At 36.7% G+C, this 20,326-nt stretch overlaps 1 protein-coding gene across 8 annotated transcripts in view; it reads left to right on the top strand.

The window, feature by feature from the left end:
• LOC118745010 (heterogeneous nuclear ribonucleoprotein L) overlaps window positions 1-20,326 on the top strand; it is a 409,030-nt gene that overhangs the window by 38,927 nt on the left and 349,777 nt on the right. For all 8 annotated transcript variants that reach the window (XM_036478507.1, XM_036478513.1, XM_036478512.1 and 5 more), the window contains exon 2: window positions 5,141-5,816. In XM_036478507.1, the coding sequence (XP_036334400.1) occupies window positions 5,676-5,816 (141 nt within the window). In that variant the 5' untranslated portion in view covers window positions 5,141-5,675. The remainder of the gene's footprint in view (window positions 1-5,140; window positions 5,817-20,326) is intronic.

Below are 20,326 nucleotides of genomic sequence, written 5' to 3'. Positions count from 1 at the left end.
AATAACATTTAGTTGGGTGAGTCGCAATTCTCAAAAGAAGAGCACACACCTAGGCCCATGTTTTGATTTCGAAAAAACGTGCCCGGTGGTCCCATCGTCGCGACTTGCTACTAAACTGTTGATTGCCACGCTGAACTCTTAGTATGAGTACTGATCAAGTAAGGCTCTTAATTCGAGCTTGATTTCACATGATAGACAAAGTTCGGTTAGCTATCCGCATTTGCCATCTTTCGTTGAGCTTATTGATTCCCTGTTCGTGGAAGCACCTGGCTGTATTGGCAAAAAACTGAACACGCTTCTGATTTACATCGCATCCCAGCTCCAATAACTGGTCTCCAAAGATGTGTGCAATCTCGCGTTATCCTCTTGGAACACAACTCCTTTACGATTGAATATGTTACCGGATTATAGATTCATAAAAACTGTTCAATTGCTAATACTACTCATCCGAATTGATTGTTTGGTTCTTCGGTAGGAGCTCAAAAACTTTCATATAAGTATACTGGCATCTTCTTTCTACAAATCTTTCGTAAGGTGATGAACTGTTAGGCAAAAACTCCTTTTTAAATGTGTTTCTCCAATCCTTTGAGCAACTTTTTATCGCTACAGTTTCTTAAAATATATCTGCGTACGCCTTCTTGCCCCTAGTGCCTTTCTTTATTGTTGGCCCTGAACCTCTTGCATTGGAGTTCTAACCGAGCTCAGCAAGTGTCACCTTCTGGGTTAAGTTCTACTTGGAAATGGAATCCAAATTTCGATACACCTGCACTGAGAAAAAAAATAACAAATTCAAACTTGAAAGGAATCAATGTGATTTTTGTTTAATATTACAATGCCAGTGTTGATATTTTCAACAATGATTGGTAATACATATTAACCACACTTGTGTTTACATTAAAAAAATTTTTGATTGCAGACTTTTTTCGTTTGAATACGCTTATTTTATGCACTTCACATATGCTTTTTCATAATTCGAAGATACAAAACAACCATTATGATTTTTATTAATACGTTGCCTTTGACGTAATTTGAACCCGGATCATCTGAAAGTTAGCGGCTAACAGCAAGCATATGTGCACACTCAGCTACAGCCGTTCTGTAAATTTACTCTCAAATGATGAGCTTGAACAAATTTTATTCGTCGTTTGATCGTGTTCGGCACTTCACAGATGCTTTTTCGTAAATAAATACCAAAAGCAAAAAACAAAAAAAAAAAAACAAAAGAGCTACATATTGCCTCTGACGGCGTTCGAAACTGCTGGAAGCCAAGAAATAGCAGCAAGCATCTCTGCACGTTTTGCTACAGTCAGACATGCGAATATGTTTTCAATGTTCAACTTCAATCAGATATCTTACAATCGATGAATTTACTATGAAAAAATCAAACAATAACTAGGCTAAAAAAAAACCTTGTTCTTTTTTCTAAATAGTGTAAATAAAAAGTGCAATATATGGATGAAAATTTGCATAAGGTTTGGAACTCTGATTTTTGGGGTTTTTGTTGTAGAATTAACAATATTTTTATAAAAAATTAGCGAAAAATAAAATATTTAAAAAATGGTTACCGGTATTGCATAAAATTCGCTGTACCTAAACTTTATTGACTGACTGTACACCGAATCAATTTTATACGATTTTCGACATAAAAATAGTAAGTAAAATGGATACTAAAATATTAATTTTTATGATTACAGTATATTTTACTTAGCTGCCCATCCTTCTTTGCACGAAAAACTTGTGCACTTAACCGAAAAAAGCACTTAAGCGAATTTTCTTTAATACTTCAATGAGGAAGGTATCCGAATCCCTATGAAACCAAATAATGGAGGAGCACTTACCACGTAGAAATTACTGCAAGCGCAATTTTTAAGGAATGGTATCTAATTATCTATATAACTACATTAATTGATAGCCATTTTCGTTGTTCTGCGAGATGAGCAAAATAAATAAAAGCTTGTAAAATTAGGTAATTGTAGGGCCAGTGCAGGTAAACCTAATACTTTCTTTGATAGTTAATAATAGTTGCACAATTTTTAAGGCAGGTATCGCCAATGTGCAGGTACACAGAGAAATTATCGTTTTCAAATTTGTATGGAACGTTTTACTTTTAAAAACGTTTTGACCCAGGTTTTGCACCTACAATATTTATTTTAATTTTGAGAATGAAAATTTTCAATTCAATTTCCAAAATCCATGTATTGGTTTTTGATACGAACATTTTCAAATCGTTTTTAAAAACGATTGTTTGAAAATTTAATATGCGCATGTTGAAATTAAATCCTAAAATGTTTTATCTTCATTTTAAAAATATGCGTTTTCAAATATGATATTCAAATTTTATTTTAATTAAATTACAACAAGTCGTTTGGTACACACATTGTCAAAAATATATTGATATACATATACTTATAAATAAGTTACAACATTTAATAAATGAAATACAGATGTTTTATATATTACTATATACATACATAAATACATACATACAGATGTTCTTGGCTTACTTCCAAGCTGGGCCTGCTAATTTTACTTCACGCTGGCCAAATTCTGTAATTTAAATTAAGAAAGTTACTCTTACCAAAGCTTTTTTTCGGTCAAAGAAGTCCACCAATGTCCCTTGTATGTAGTTAGGGGTTAGAATGGCAGTATTGTTTGTATAACTTCATCGCCTTTTCTGAAGATTGAAGTAACTTAATTATCTGAACACAATTTTTCCGACAAATGATGCAAACATATGAAAGGTTTTCATTATAGCTAGGTAGCTTTTTAAATTCTAATGTGAAACATTTTAGTTTTAAATATTTTTCATACCTAATTGACTGAAAATAAATTAACGTTTTTATTTTAAAAATGTCTAGTTTTTTTTGCTTGTTGAAAATTGTGTCGCACTACAACTTGTTGGGAAAATATTCTAAAATGTTTCATTTAAGTTTTTAAAATACGCATTTTTGACGCTAGTTCTTTAATGTCGTTTGTTCCCCTCAGTAAAAAAGTGAATATATTATAACGATCGTTTTTGGTTTGCGAATGTTTCGTTTTAAAGTCGTATGTACAAATACTGTATTTTTTATTTTGTATGAAGTAAAATTATATCAAAAAATTTTATTTTACAATTTCTTTTAAAAACTTGCATTTTACCTGTCTCATTTTCTCTGTGTATGTTGAATGCATCTATCGGAGGAGTTTCCTTATAAATGTTAAGAATAATGCCGCTAATGCGCATTTTAGGGTAGGTATCTTAAATGTGCACTTAAGCATAAAGGCAGCAAAGCAAAATATACTGTATATGTGTACCCGTGTGTAAGTGAAATTCGAAAACTTGTTTTTCGTTCCAATTACAAATCGTGGATGAATGGCAAATAACAATTTACAAAATTTTATTAAATGCGTGCCTTGTGGCCAAGGGAGATTCTAAGCAAATTACGCTCTTGCTCGTTATCTGAAAAACGTTAATTTTTTTTTAATATTTGAAGAAAATTCTGCCAAAAAATTAACAGTATCTACTGTAATTTGAACTGTTATTTATATTATTTTGATTGGATTTTTTTACTTTAAAACTTTTAATTTGAAAATTTGAAATATTAATTTCTTTAGTTGTGAAATTTCGGCTTTCGTAAGATATTTTATATAGTCAGCGTGAAAAATATGCATACCCTGATGCTTTGACAATTTTGTTTATTTATATATATTTTCCATACCAAATTCTCAAACCTCAACGGTAATTTTTATCGACTTTAGTATAACAAAGTGCAAGTTTAAAGTTGCTAGAAAATCGCGTTGATTTTTGGCAATTTTTTTAGTGGAAGGTGTTGCTCATTTTCTCCATACAAAAAATAATTGTCGAATTACTTTGTATGGAAGAACTTGCGTGAAAAAAATTACCAAAAATCAATGCGATTTTCTTGCGACCTCAAACTTACACTTTGTTATACTAAATTTCAATGGGCTATAAAACTGCATACTTAGAATTTTTCTAAAAAATCGGAAAAAAAGTTGCAAATTAGTGTGCAAATTTAATGAATTTTCCTGAGTTTTGCACAAAGTTTAGAGATTTTATTATTATGTTTTCTGGTGTAGAATGAACAGTATTTTTATAAAAAGTTATCGAAAATAAATTAGAATAAAGAACCTTGCATATATTGCAAAAAATTCACTTGCCAATACTTCTGTTCGGCACTGTATGTTTAAAAAAAGCAATTGCAGCGAATTGAAACAATATGTTAACCTCCTTTCATTGAAGGTAACTTTTGTGATATCTTTACTGCTTGCTTAGCTCGCCGCCGCTCGGCTTTCTGTGCAAACGTACCCTATCGAATTGAAAAATGGAAAACGTCGATGCGAATTTCTTGGTATTTCTAGCTTTTTCCCAAGTTTAGTATGAAATTAAGAAAGTTGAGCTATATTTTTTATAAACAATAAAAAATTGGTATGGGAAATATAAATAAATAAAATTGTCAAAACGTCAGTGTATGCATATTTTTGACGCTGACTGTAAATTATAAGTTATATTAGTTTTGTATTAAATGTTTTAAATAGTTTGTTTTAATTTAAATAGATTGTTTAACCTAGATTATTTTTCAGTTCTTTCTTAATTTATTTTCTTAAAAAAAACTGCAGTTTTTAAATGAAGGATAAACACAGAATAAGTACAGAGTTTAATAGTTTATTTTTTTCTATTTTCAATTATTTTTTTTTTTTCAATACGCATAAATTTTGTAATAAACGTTATGGTTACTAAAAATTAAATTAAAACGATTTAATAAATTTTTTCAATATTTCTAAATTTTAATTATTGTTTTATAAACACTTTTTGCGATCATTTTAAAATTTTTAGAAAACAATTAAAATTAGGCTTAGCTTGAAATTGATATCGCTAAATTGTTTTTGTATTTTTATAACGTTTTTTTAATTTGTATTTTTTTTTTATAAACAAATTTTGTTTGGCATCTTCTGCAAGATTGACACTCAAATTAATCTTTTCTAAAAATGATTAGCCGTATTTTGTATTTTTATCTAAAATTTTTCATTTTGATAACTATTGGCAATATTGCCGCAGCGAAAATGTGAAAACCAATAAAACCTAATAAATCTATTTTTCAATTTTTCTCTCTTTCATTGCCGTCGTACTTGCGCAAAACAGCTGATCCAAACAAGCAAGCAGACAAAGGTGGCACCAGCAGCATCAGCAACAAACCAGACAACAGCCAACTAGTGTTATACCAACGAAGAAGGAGAATAATACGAAGGAGTTAGACAAGCAAAATAATTGCTGAAATTGCATATTGGAAGCAGACAACGAAGTGAAAAAGTGAAAAATTCTTTGTGTGGAATTTTTGCTCTTAAACTGCTGCTACAGTAAAGGCGAAAGCAACGCTTAGCAGACGCGGACTTGATATAAAGTCCAAGCAACCTAGCGAAAAAGCGAAAAAGCTAAAGCGTCAACCCGGCAGCGCGTGCAGCCAGCCGGAAGCCAAGCGCCACAGCCGAGCCACAGCTAAATACACATACGCTCAAGCGCTCCACGTAGCGTGCGTATTAAGTAGATTTTCAGTTGCGTTGTGCCCCATACAGCAGTAGCGCTGGAATACTTTATTTCACCCCCCGGTCCAATAAACGTCGCCAAAATTATTCACCAACAAACCATCACCGACATCAACTTCGCCACGGCGGCCACCATGCCATATAATGGCGCCAGCAATGGCAGTGGTGGTGGCGGTGGCGGAGGTGGTGGCGGTATAAGCGATGGGCCGCAGAATAAGAAGATACGCACCGGTGTACAGCAGCCGGGCGAAACGGATGCACATCTTCATGCAAGGGTAAGTGATGAAGTACCAACTACCTATAAGTCTATCTAATTGTGTACATATGGGTGTGTAGTGTAATGGAATAAGAAGTTGTAGAAGAAGAAGAAGAATAAGCGAAAGACGAAGTAAAAGTACAAGTTTGAAAAACTTGCAAACTTTTGCGGGCTGCAAAGTTTACAAGAAGTTTGGAAATTTTGTATTAAATTTTTTTTCCTGTGTTGTCTCGTGCGCGTGTTGTTGGTAATTATGGCTATCAAACAGTTGCAGCTACGCTTATGACAATCTTTAATGTTATTGTTGTTGTTGCAGTCGCTTTTGGCAAATGGCGTTTGTCAGCCACAACACAAAAAACAAGCTTCTTTTTCATTTACCTTTCCTGCATTCCACTCTTCAACCAAACACCGCCGGCATGGAAGTGTACTAGTAACGAAGTTTTGTTTTCCTGTGCTGTGACTGATAAAGCTATTGCCTGCTTTTAGGGGTTGTTAAAAATCGATTTTCAGTTGTTTGGTAATTCCAACTCGCCGCGGCGTAGCGCTTGACGGTTGATAGCGACTAGAAAAAAGTGAGTATCATACGCTTGTGTGTTCATATATAAGTGTATCTACAAATTGGTTAAGCGATAAGAAAATGCGTCTAAAAGTATGCTCTAGCAAGCTGCTAGATAAGCGTCGCCTGTTTTTTGTGCTTTGCTTTCGGGCATTTTCACTATTTTCGTTCGAAATCTACGCAATTTGGCAACACTAAATTGGTTCTGCACTAAAACGCCAACTAGTGGCCACACGCTATAAATACAATGCTATCTACATACATTCAGTTTGCACGCCAACAAGTATGCAATCGTTTTGTTAGCAACGCTCTCCCGGCAGCAAATAGAGATACACACGCTGAGTACATAACGAGCACAAGTTTGGTTATGCTGAGCAACGAGTCATATGGCGAAAAATCACATGGGAAGAAAATTTTTTTTGTATATTTAGTCAGGGAAATTTGCCTAGATCCCATCCGTCCAAAAAGTACCCACAAATGCTCCTAATATTCACCTCTTTAAAGTTATCCATACGTTTTCATATCCAAAATACTCTAAGTAAATGGCAGCTGTGCATAAAATTGTGAATATCTTCCACAAAAGTGCAGTTTCAAGCGACATCACTTACGATTTTATGTTGCATACTTATTGCCACAATCGTTATTTATGTAGCTAGAAAATTTTGGAGGCGAAAATTTATAGTGCAGTAATTTAAAGAACTCCAATACATTTACCCCTTTTTGAGGGCTTCTACCGATACTCAAAACGTTTTCCATGAGCCCATTTTGGGATCGATTTCAGACTCTTCACCAAAGCCTCCTTTGTCAACCAAATCATCTCAAAACGTCTTCCTTCGAATCGTCTTTGTGTTTCTGGAACAGGAAAAGTCAAGCGGTATCATATGAGGTTTATATGAAGCTTTTGGGATGGCATCAACATTTTTTGAAGCAAAATAGTAGCGGTCGCTGAAGATACCGCAAGTTTTTGCTCCAAAATTCTTTCTCCTACACTCCGCCGAGACTTCCTGAGGAGTATCGATGAAGTATGAGCCTAGATGTTTAAGCTATACTCTTGCAAGAGCTGGACAAATGCTTCCCGTAATGCTCGGAAAGCAATTTGCGGTTGGATGTCACAGACGTGAACACCCCTACCTATTGCAGACTCTGCGGTTAGACTGCCCTGCGCTACTCGAGCCCTATTATGGTCTGGATATTGTAGCCGTCCCAACAGATGCTTGTCCAGACTCGACCCCGATATCCTCTATTATAAGTGTCCGGCATGGGGAGACTCCCATACGACACCAACCATTCTCTCTTCACCTGTCAGCTCAATCTCACTTAGCTAATACCCCTCTCCCTTTGGTCCGACCCGGATGAAACAGCTCCTTTCTTGGGACTACCGTTAGTTGAGAAGTGCAACGATTGATGGATAAACCGAACCAGGCGGGGCTTAGTAGTACCACTTAAACAACAACAAGAGGAAATGATTCCACCCAGTCATCGTCCATGTCGCTACGACAGTAGTGGTCCGAATTGATTTTAAATCGTGCCATATGGAGTCCCATTGCCTTTTGTTCTGTTCGTTGTCGTTTAGCCGGCTTTAAGAAACTGCCTTGATCGCTAACGTTTGATTACCGGCAACTTCTTTTGTCCATCTTGTCTGGAGTAATGTATATGTTTCCAAACAAATCATGTATCCTCTTTGGCAGGGATGACATAGAGAGCGCGGTGTCTATGCCGTTAATCAATCATCCAGTTTGTGGAAACAGCTGCCACTTTCCTAGTCACTACTTAGAGAGGATCCAAACGGAGCCCACCTTGGTACAGACCTTTTCGTTTCTTTCGAGGTTTCCAAAGGTTTCCGGGTGCTCAAGTAGACCCCAAGGCTCTTTGGCGGACTGTGGCAATCTTACCCACAATGTCGAGCACCACGCTGATTACAACAGCGGCGGGTCTCTGCGGCACTATAGGGCAACATATCGTCACCTGGAATACAAAAAGACGTGTAAAAACATCCTAAATGAAAAGTCGTTACTAATATTTTATTTTTATTTTTTCATAAAACGATATGGGGAAACGGAATTCGATGAAATCCATCATATAAATCAAAAAGAAAACTTTCAATTTTTTATTAGTTATGACTTTTTGCATTTCAACGATGATATTTTTTCTAGCTACTTAACAATTGTATAGCTGACCTAACCTAATCTGAAAATATGCGGACTTTTTGATTCCGTGTTAAAAGAACTCTGCTTTGGCTGAAAATTCAAAGTCAAATCCCAGAACGAGAAGTCTAGACATGAGGGTTTCTTTATTTTCATTGTGATGGATGATAAACCGAGTGAGGTTTTGATGGATAGATTTTATAACTAGAGTTTGCAATACCTAAGTGACACTCAGACTTCACTCCAAACTTCCTTCACCACCAAACTTATCAATGAGTGTTTTGACACGGTAACACTGTTCTGGGGGCTATTTTGTTGCGCGATAGGCTGAGGTGCTGGCGATGGAAAGGCCATCAATCATCTTTGTGGGACTGGAGGTATTTTTTGGTATAAGTTATCTACTCTTATTTGAGGCTGCAATTCTGAGTGGGTAAACTCAAGAGCGGCGTAAGTACTGGAGAGCGGCAGAGGGCATTAGATAGGCGAGGCTTCTTTTGTACGCTTCCAGAAAGGAGTTGAGTAGTCATACTCGTATGCGTTCTCTGGATTGCTCTGTACACACAAACCCAATACCTACCGACTGGGGGACGTTGAGACATTGAAGCATGTTGTGTAGCAGATTGTTCATCCTTGGACAGAAAAAATCGTAATGTATTTCTACTCGTCCTCAGTAAAATGTCTTAGAATTAGGTGCAGGTCTACAAAGGCCTTTGGACGTGTCTATAATAGAACAAGTTATGAGATTTCAGACTTTCATCTGCAGCATACTAGAGGTTTTTTAAGTCGCAATGTCCTTCGTTCTGTCACACCCTAATCAATTGAACCTGCCGGGTGCTTTTAAAACCGAAGGTATCCACCACTACTCGCGCCGCTTTGCTATATTCAAAGTCCACTTTTAAGCACATTACCTCGTACACGCGCTCTCAACTTGTAGTGGTGGAAATGCCTCCGGTTTAACATAAAAGGCTGATGTGAAAATAATCTTTTCGACTTATCCGTCCGCTTTTGCCTCTTCATTTTCCTTTGCGCTGGCACTCAAGTAGGTGCTTCTCTCTACTCGTTAATGTCTTAGCAAATGCTCTTAATTCGTCGTTTTACCTCTTAGCTGTAAGAGGAAAACAGACTGTTGCATATTTTTAGTTGCCGCAAACTGAGGAAGGAATACTGGTAAATGTTGGCGCTTTGTTGCCCCTTCGACTAAATGTTATATCACTCAACACGCGCACGAGCAACAGCAGCACTCAATACTCAACGTACTCACTCGCTCACGTGCTGATGCAGTCACACACACGCACAGGTGCCGGAACTATGCTCCGAACTCATTGTCAGCTGCAGTGTCCTCTGTCGTCTGTTATGTTGAAGAGCAATCGTTTAACTAGGTTTTGTTTTTTCTTATTGCCTAGCATACCTTTAGGCGACGTTCTCATCTTGTGCTGCTGGTCGGCTCAACGTACTTGTTTGCGTGTCTACGGCTATGCAGGAAATATACGCTAGGGTGCGCGTATATTAGGATTATTGCGCGTCTAATACTATGCTTTCTGATACACATAAGGGCGGACTGACTCGATAGGGATATACCATACTCATAGCGTGTAGGCAGGAAGTAGGCTTAGCGCGTGCTTTTTGGCGTTTCCTTGATATACCGTACATTCGTTTCGCCTGCTTCTTCCGCGGCTAGCAATTCAGCGTATACTTTTTGGCGCTTATGGTCGCTTGTTATGCGTAGACACGCGTCAAAGGCGGTGGCCCGGCTTTGCTGCAAAGTCCTTTCAAGGCATTTTAAGTCACTTTGTGCGTCTTTAAAGCATGTGTGACAGCAGTGTATATATGTGTGTGTGTGTGTGTGCTGTGTGCAGTTAAGCGTCCTTAAAGGCAGTGGATTTTGTTTTGTAGCCGCATGACATTTCAGCACATCCTTTTACTTTTTGCTGTTTTTTTTTGTGTAAAATATCATTCACATTTGGTCTGGTGTGTTTGCTGGTGATAAGCGCCGACTGCTTTCCTGTCCTACTAAAAGATTGCATTTAGCGGATATTAGATTTAAGGAGTAGTCTTTCCTTTCGCTTTGTTTTTCATATGATTTCCTTTTAGTAATGCTTATGGGCCATTTTAATATTTTTGATGCTCTCAAGGCTATCATTTGTTCGCATTTTATTGCCCAGCTATTGCCATTTTTGTCTTTTTATGTGTCACGCAAGGGTATAATACGTTTTTATTTGAGCTTGAAATTTATTGACGAAATCAATGGTTGATCTTGGAGATGTTTAACGTTACGAGCGTGTGCATATATTACGACAAAGTTTGCGCCACATAATTGATTTCCTTTGGGTAGTATAAGCCGCAGAGTGTCAGTTGAGGAAACCATTTCTAGTACCTTATAAAATAATGCCTGCATTCAAAAATTCTGTGGTCAGCTAGTTTTCGCATAAAAAAGTAGCCACATTTCAAAACTTTAAAATTTTTTGAAATAAATATTGAAATATTTTGCAATTTTTTCACACTAAATATTTTTGAGATTTTTGTATGTAGATATGTAATTAAAAAAAATAATTTTCCAAAATATTAATTTATTCAAAAAATAAATTTCTCAAAAAAAAAAAATTATAATTAATAAAATTTGTTAGTTTTTTTACAATTTAGAAAAAATTAACAACATAACAAACAAAATAAAATATTAATTTTATCTTAAAAAAACGGAAAATAATATACACTCATGCAAAAAAGAATAGAAGTGGGACATTTTGATAAATTTTTCCTTTTGTTTTCTTTACTGTTCATTTATTTTTTATAAAAGTATGCATAGGTCTTTATCAAACAAAAACCACAAAAGGGCATGTGCCGCAAATTGTACGATTTGAAGTCGGTGCGAAACAACAAAAAGGCAAAATTTCGCATTGAATCGAAGAATATGACGTGTGTAAGTGATGTGTTTATCGCCGTTCCATTTGAAATATTAGAAAAAAGGTTTGCAAGCAGCATTGATTTCAAATCGTACGATTTGCAGCACATGCCTGATTAATCCAAAATTCAGACTGCAAAAAATATGAAAATTCTACAAAGCTTCACCAAAATTTCAAACTTTTTATTCAGAATATTAAAAAATGGTATGCAGTTCTGTGGCCCATTAAATTTTAGCCGAATTTTTTGCTGACAGTGTCACTTTTTTCCCCATGGGTCATTTCATTGTGACTGTTGGGACAGGTCCCTTAATCTTTTCATTATTACTTTTGTTCATAGAAATGTGATGAAAAACGAAAGTTTTTGATGTGATGAAAACAAGAAAGAGTTTTTGAATCAAAAAGTTGGAATTGAAAAAAAATTTATATTTAAGAAAAAATTTTAGTTTTCAAAAAAAAAACTTAAAAAATATTTTTTATTTCTAAAAAAAGCTTAAAAAATGTCTTTAATTTTTTTTTTTAATTTTTCCATAGAAATTGAAAAAATATTATTAGTTTCCTCGTATTAAAATAACATAAAAAGCGTAAAGTTTTGAATAAGAATTCAAAAAATTACTTCTACATACATATGTATGTACACTTTTTTCACAACATACGCAACATTTTTAACCGACTTCCAAAAAAGGAGGAGGTTATCCGTTCGTTGGAATATTTTTTATTTTTTTATGTATGTTACCGCATTGTTTAGATACGATCATGAAATATATTTTTGTATAGATATATATTTTATCTGAGAATTGAAGTCGGATTTTTTTGCTAAAAATTACTTGTTTTATTTTTTGCAAATTATTTTTTATAAAAATATGGTTAAAACTACAACAAATAATACATTTTCATAAAAAATTTCAACATTTTCAGATTTTTTTAGAACTTTTTGAGAATGCAGTTTTGTAGCCCATTAATTTTTAAAAATTTAATAATCGCGTTAATTTTTGAGATTTTTTCAATTCAAACTTGCACTTTATTATAGTGCATTTTAAAAATTAAATAATAATAAAAAAGTTCAAAAATTAACGCGACTATTAGATTTTTAAAATGCGTCTTTAAATTGAAGTTAAACATTTACAGTGTATCAAAAGTGGTTAAAAATTTAAAAAATTTTTTTTTATTTAAAAATATAATGGAAAACGAATACCGTTCAAAGAAAGCTTAAATTAAAAAAATGTAAATCAAACGAAATTATAAAAAATCGTAATAAAAATATTCTTAATTTATCTTTAAGCAATTGCTTTTTTTAATTTTATGGTATTTTGTTTGATTTTTTCAAATAAATTTTAGTAAAAGATCTGAAATTTGATAAAAAGCACTTGCTTGGTTTTTATGCATGCGGTCCAATGTTAAATTTTACTTAAGACTTCAAAAAATATTTTCAACGCTGATAAATATTTTTTTTTTATTACTGTGAGTTGAAAACGTTTTTGTAATGATTTTAAAAATCTATTGTGATTCTGAAAAAAAAAAAAAAAAAAAAAAAAAAAAAAAAAAAAAAAAAAAGTCTAGTACAATGTTCAGCGTTATTTTTTTAATTCATACTTAATGATGGCCAAATTTGAGAAAATAAGTTGGCAGTATATTCTTCAGATAAAAAAAAATTAGACAGAGAAAAATAAAATAAAAAATTCGCCGACTATTACCCAAAAAGCTATCTAATCTAAAAGTTTAAAAAGTCTTTAATTTTCTTAGAAAAGTAGAGTGGCTGGTTGCATTTTCCCCATTTCATTTAAAAATCTTCAAACAAAAAGAATCTGCCGAATTCAGCCATTTGGCAATTTCATTTGTTTGCATTTATTCCATTAGTCGCTGGAATGCAAAACTGGCTCGAATGCATTTTATGCAAACAGACAGACAGACAGACGGATAGACAGCCAACATACAGCCATGTGCCTCGGGCGCCACACTACGCAACCTGTACAGCTGCTACCCCCATCTCCTAGACGCATCACCGACCTCTGCATACCTGCTGCTTGCGCATCATTGCCTTCCTGTTTTTTGTGCTGCCCGACTTGCCTTCTGCCTTTGTTTTGCCAACTTGCAAGGCTTACATTGCCTCATTGACTTGCTTGACTTGGCGAAAATTCGCTTGAAATAGTGGTTGCATTTAGGCGCATGCAAGAATACATATTTACACATATGTATGTATGTTTGTACATTTGAATGTGAACTTATCTGCTCGCTGCAGCAACACATCTGCCAGTTTATATTATCCCCTTTGCTTGCATCGCTACAAATGCAATTTTTTGCTGTAGGCAACCGTGCAGTTTTGATTGCAACGACAACGTCAATTCATTCCAGTCCAAAAACAAAACAGCAAATGCATTAACTTGCCAGCCAGCGAGAGTCTACATACATATATCGCAAAAAAAAACCAAAACAATTTGTGCAAAAAAAGTAAAATTAATTAATGTGAGTGCGGGCGACGCGCCAAACATACGCGCGTACTAGAGCGCCAACATTCACCAGCCATCATGCGTCATTCACCAGACACCAGTCACCAGCTACTCTTGCTGCCAATAACCAATCTGCAGCCAAACTCTTGTACTCGTACGAGTAGTTAGTTAATCACTGCTTGACCGCTTTGGCCGTTGGTTGACCTTTTGTTTTGCATGCGTGGAGTTCTCCTGTTCTCCCATCCTTGTTACCATTTTGCAACCCTGTTGCCACAACGAAACTTCGTTATTTATTAGAATTTCTTCAAACATGCATATTCCACTTCAAACGCCTTTTTCACCCCGCCGAATGCAAGCTTACCTCACTCGAAACTCTTCTGGCCATTGCAAATTTCCTATGCTTGCACTTTCGCCGCCAACAAAACCCCGTGCCACTTCAATTGGCGCCCTCTGCGTACGTCAGCTGTCTCACTTCGTCGGATGCTGCATTGATATGCACTCGGCGATCTCCACCTCGAATGCGAAATTTCCAAAACCTGCCACTTGACATTAATAATTCCATTAACGACGCCATATTGTAAGTGCACGTCGCAGCGACGCGAGGACGAGTATGCGAAGAGTACACAGCAGGGCGGCATGTGTGCGTTGCCAACCATATTAAAACGAATTCACAGGTGGTGCGGAGATGAGGCAGCTTGGGGGTGTGAAAGTTGCATAGAAAGCTTGGTGCATTTGAAGTGCGCTGTACGCTTTTGGGGGAGGCAGCCATGGGCACATTCATACTCGTAAATGTCCAAATATTCGTTTACTGATAACCATACACTGAACTTTGGCTATCGCAAGCTGCTACAATGCTGTTTTCACTTCTCTACTAAGTATGTATGTCGCTCTGTACGTTTGCTTGGACCCCTTTCTGCGTTTGCAGTTACGTTGCTTCTTTATGAGACTCCCCAAACCCCAGTGGATTGTCAGTTATTGTAAAATATCTCATAACCTCCTCCTCACGCCACGTATACCAAAATTATTCGTAGCACATACCTCTTGTATTTTGTAAGTGTATCTGCGTGCCAGCTTAAAATTTATGCTGACATAACTGCTGACTCCATCCACGATATGCAGACTTTATATTACCAAAGAATCGTATTTTATGGCTTTCGCTGGTTGGGCGCTGTACAGTGTTTGGCGTGCATTAAAATGTCAAATAAAAATTAATAACCCCAAGTGAATTCATGCTGAGATCGGAAGCCAAGATTTTTATACGAAACAAATCATATTACCACAGTAAGCTACAAGGAAATTAAAAGCTAAAAATTAATTGTACAAGCCCCGGGGATCTCCTTGGATTCTACCAAGCTTAAGGCGTGTGGCTTTCCAGGTCGCTTAGTGTCATCTTCTGGCAAGATCTATGCTTCTGAGATACCTTTAAATACTATAGATTTAACTTTTATTAACAACGGTTTACCAAAATAGAGTCTCCCAGTAGCTTTAGCTTTTACTACTCATTCTATTACTATTTATTCTTCCCAGCTACGGAGAAAATTTATACATAAACACCTTATGTGCGCCAGGGATAAGTTACGAATTACAGATACAAAAATTGGGAGCTAAAGCTTTTTAGTTAGAAGCTTTAAGCTTTTTTGCTAGATTAGTTGAACTTATTTATTGAATTAAATCACCTGCAAAATTGTTTTCAAAATCGTAAAGGGTAAGTTTTTTTTTAATGAAAATAGATACATATATGAGTGTGCAAAGTTACTTGAAGCGATACATTTTTCCGAAGTGGAATACATTTGATTATGCATACATATGTTTCATTTAGCCTCTAAATGCATTCCCCCTTACCCCTGCTAGTTTTGAGGTAAAATTCACACGGTTATCCTGCGAAGTTGTCATTTTTGAAAGAGACTCTTATACAGCAGGGCTTTCCAAGTTTAGATTCAAGCTTGATGCTAAGAATACTAGAACCGGCGTGGTTTTTGCGCCCAAGTTTTAGAAGAGTGTACCATTCTAATTCCGTCCGAAACTTTTCACAATAGAGCCCTGCGCCAGCGAATGACTTCTTAGAATGTCGAACGAGGTCCGAATAAATATAATGTAGGACAGCCAGGTCGCATTAGTGGACTCATGAAAACAGCACCAAGGCTTGTATACAGCTGCAACACACTTAAATAAGAATAAGCAGCGAAAGAGATGATACTCTCTTGTAAAAAGGGAGGCTGAATGGAGCCTATATGGTTCACCGGATTTCCGTTGTCCACATAAAAAACACAAACAGAGCTTTTATGAGAGTAAATGCACTTCTAGGTTTCCCAGCGTGTGACTAAAGGGCATTCCAAGAGACTGCTTAATCATAGCTGGGAGCGTCTCAGCACCCTCATCGTTTGCCCGACAGCACACTGCAAGTGGATGCATCATCTTAGACAACTCGATGTCATACTTGTCTTGTGGTTCCTGGGTCTAAAATTTAAAGTCCGTTAGAAAGTGGCTCAATATTCGAACTATTTGCTTATATTAACTTAATATTTGGCGCTGTAGCGGCCTAAGCGATTTTGGCTGTGTTTAACAAAGCACGCCAGTCGTTTATGTTCTGTGCCAACTGACTCCAATTGGAAATGCCAAGTGAAGCCAAGTCCGCCTCCACTTGGTCTCTCTATCGCAGTGGGGGCCTCGCTCTTCCTCTGCTACCAGCAGCGAGTTCCGAGTTGAAACCTTTCAAGGCTGGAGCGTCGGTGTCCATTCTAAGGTACTCGGCGTCGGCAATGCGTAAAGGCCCGCAACTCAACGATTGCAGTACGCATTCCATGAAATGGGAAATTTTTCACTGCTCTGCTCTGCTCTAATGGTGCGCTTTAATGAATCATCACTTGGATGTCGAGTAGTTTAAGCCATCCGATATAGAAATTTTCATAATTGAGAGGTCAATAGATTGAGGTCTGAGCATCAGGTGGCCAATCATCCGTGAAAATGAAGCTCGTAACATGATTTTGTACCGATTTTGATTTGGGAGCTGGAGCGGAGTTTTGTTGAAACCATTACAGGCTGGGTAGTGGGGGGTAGAATTCATTTGGGACCGGTTTTCGTTTACTGTCGAAGTAAGGCTTTCAATTTTGACTAACGTTTTTGTTTCAAGGCTGCTAAAAGTAAGTGACACCGGGCTTCTTTATATGCGCCGAGTCCCAAGTCACGTTTTATGCTGTGCAGGTCGTATTTATTGTTGGTATTTATTTCCCGGGACGTGATTTTCTGCTTGCGGAGAAGATATGAGTTCTATATTAATGACTTTTGGCGTATACACAGTGCGTGCGATTTTTCCACGGGCGACTATTCGGCCACTTTTCTCGAATAACTTTACTATACGATGCACAAACTTTATATTGATTTTCAGTGGTCACAACTTCCGACATATTTTTTCGTAGCTGAATTTTTGCAGGCATTTTTGCAAACAACTTACATAGGAAACTTTAAACACAGGAACTTTTCGGAATTGCCACTTTCCACGTAGCTGTTAACTTATCGTGGATAAATGAGTATATTGATGATTACTAAGAATGGGGGGTCGGCAAGTCGTGCACCAAAACCTTTGCTAGTACTAAGTACACCATATAACTTCACACGCCGAATTTTCAGGCAGAATACAATTTTCCTTTTATTTGAGTTGCTTTCTAATTTTGTCCTTGCGAGATACTTAATAGGTGAAGTCCATACGAAAGTTGCTTTGCGTGTAGTATCACTAAGGTATTAAGGGTTGAACCCACTCTACATCCAAAGCGCAGTAATTTCCTAGATACATACAGACGTAGACTGACGCAGCAGAACAAGTTAACAAACACTCTGTAAAAGCGCTGCTGACAAAAAAATTATTTACATTTTGCATTTTAAATTGACCCTTTCTGCTTTGCAAGCAATTTCTTCTGCTACTGTCAAAGGTTCTAATATATTTGCATATATCGATTACATATGATAGCAGGAGCAGGTATTACGTATTAAAAGTTCTAACGGCCAGCAACGTAGAAATACATTGAGCGCAGTAAAGTGGTAGGCAGTGGGCGGTAATACCTCCTCGAATTACATTTGAAAAAGAAGCTACCCAGGACTTGCTATCAACTTGTCAAACAAGCAGGTCGACTTACGAGCTAGTATAACTGTCGTCAGCTGACTTTATACTTAGCTGTGCGCCTTGTGTGTCATAACATAACCTCAATAAGAAGACAAGAAAGGATAACTAACTGCGATGTTAGGAAGCTTCTAATGTATTTGTATAGAAGTTGAGGTCTCTGCCTGTGCCAAGTTGTATTGCGTGGAGGGAAAACGCTCAATGATAGCACCTTGAACGGCACGAGGAGTATGCATATGTATGTAGTTCCGTTCTGCAATGCTTGCGTGTTATTAGACTAATTGTTTGAAAAATTACTCGCATACTAATGACTTCGTTCTGTATTTGTATTTGTATGCATTTATACAAATATAGCGCTTTCATTTGTTTGCTTCCACCTTATCCTACTACATTCTTCCTCTTTCAATTACTTTTGCTGCTGACGGCATTATTTGCTATTACTTTTATTGATGAAATTTTTGCTTTGCTGCTGCTATTTTTGTTTTAGTTGTTTTTAGAAATGGCATAATAATTATGACAATTATTATTATTGGCATAACATTTAAATGCAATCAACGTCAGACGTCACAGCTCAGGTTTTAACAAACGCAACTAAAATATTTCAGCAAAATCATTGGAATTTTACGTCGCAGACAGACTATACAGAGAATACCTATGTGGAATCAATATGACAACTATGAAATTTTGGCCAAATATGCACATATGTAGATTCATACAATTGTAGTGAAGTTTATTTTCTAGAAATCTCAAAATTCTTATCTATCATTCCGACTCTCCCACGTCAGTCAAAACTTCAAAACCAAGACAATGAGGGCTTAATAGACATCAATCATAATTGGCCGGTCAAGAGACCAGGAACCGCCCTTGTTTCTTCCCCCACCCCAAACTAACTTCAGGTTTAATACTTCACCAATTTGCGGTCGTTGTAGCCAAATGGACTCACTTCAGACTTCCATTAAATGGTTTCATAGTTCGTAGTCTGCGACATGAGAAGAAGTAAGTCTCAGTTGCAGATAACCCAAAAATTGGTTGCTGAGGTTAGCGGGGGACTTTGCCGCAAGAACCTCTCCATCAATATCAAATTTAGGCTTTCGATTTAATTTCGTGTGTTCCACCAGAAGATGTCGCAATAAAGGGGCATACCAGCAAATTAGTCTTCGTAACATTGAACCCGTCCACTGTTAGCCAAACGTCATTGGGTTCGTTCAAAAGCGGTGGGGGGAATGTCCGACCTCTGCTTCGAGAGTATTTAAACCTCTTTGGTTACTAGGTCACTGTGTATTGTAGGAAACTCTATAGTTACAGAGCTGACCTGACTAAGCTGCCCCCAGGAAAAGGATCTCTGTGGGTTCCGTTGAAGACTTGCGGTCGGTCTCCACCTGGCAAGAAGTGAGCACAACTAGCACTAAGCTGTTGCACAGAGCTGGTGGGCTCTGCTGGATCGGAGGCGGCGGTCAACGAAAGCTTTTGAAACAAAGCAAGTCAAACTATCTTAATTTGCTGGGGACTTGGGCAGATTCTGCCCTGTAATAATAACTTACAAGTCCCACAACTGTCTTAAATTCTATGTGGAGGAATGATCTAACCATCATCCTAACTTCGGAAGGCATATCTTGCTTCTCGATTAAACCTGGTAGCCTATCAGGGATAGAAATTAGTTTGGGGGTAAGTGTTCTAGTAACCACGATGCGAATTGCCAGCCTATTACCCTAACTTGTCACCATCTATATATTGATCCTGAATAAGAGCCTGAATCTGTAAAGCTAATATACTGCATATGTCCCACAGTTTGGAGAAATAGGTGCTGAAAGATACAGCGATTGCTCAAATTCGCCAATTGCGAAATGTTGATCTAACGCGGAAAGCAGTTGGATGCAAAAATACTGGGGGCAGTATATCCGTATTTCGACCGAAAAGAAATTGGAGGCAAACTGCGAAAAACTGTTATTTTATCAGAATCGGCCCGATTATGGGCCTAACTAAGCCCAACATACAACAAGAGGCGATTCAAAGTATCTACCTACATTTGCCGCTTTGCTAACTATCTAATCTAAAGTAAACTGCCGAAACGGGCGTCGATGCTGACGATTGACTCCATTGGGTACTACCTGTTATCATTGAAATTCAATCAAAAAGATAACTCAGAAGGGACTGCATACATATTATTAAAAATAATGAGCACCACATAGTTTCTACACTCGTGCATACACACACTAACATTTCCATATTCAATTCAATAACTGCTTTAAGTTGGGAGTTAGAGCGCTTGTCGTGCCAACCATCCATGCTATCCAAATGGGTAGAAAATAATATAAACGTAAAATGTTTATTATTACCACATAAACGACAGAAGTAACCACCACCGCCACAG

Source organism: Rhagoletis pomonella, unplaced genomic scaffold, assembly GCF_013731165.1.
Source record: "Rhagoletis pomonella isolate Grant_MI unplaced genomic scaffold, Rhpom_1.0 Rhpom_scaffold_00008, whole genome shotgun sequence".
Classification (NCBI taxonomy): Eukaryota; Metazoa; Arthropoda; class Insecta; order Diptera; family Tephritidae; genus Rhagoletis; species Rhagoletis pomonella.
Note: the sequence above shows the minus strand (reverse complement) of the source record. Positions and strands in the feature narration are given on the sequence as shown.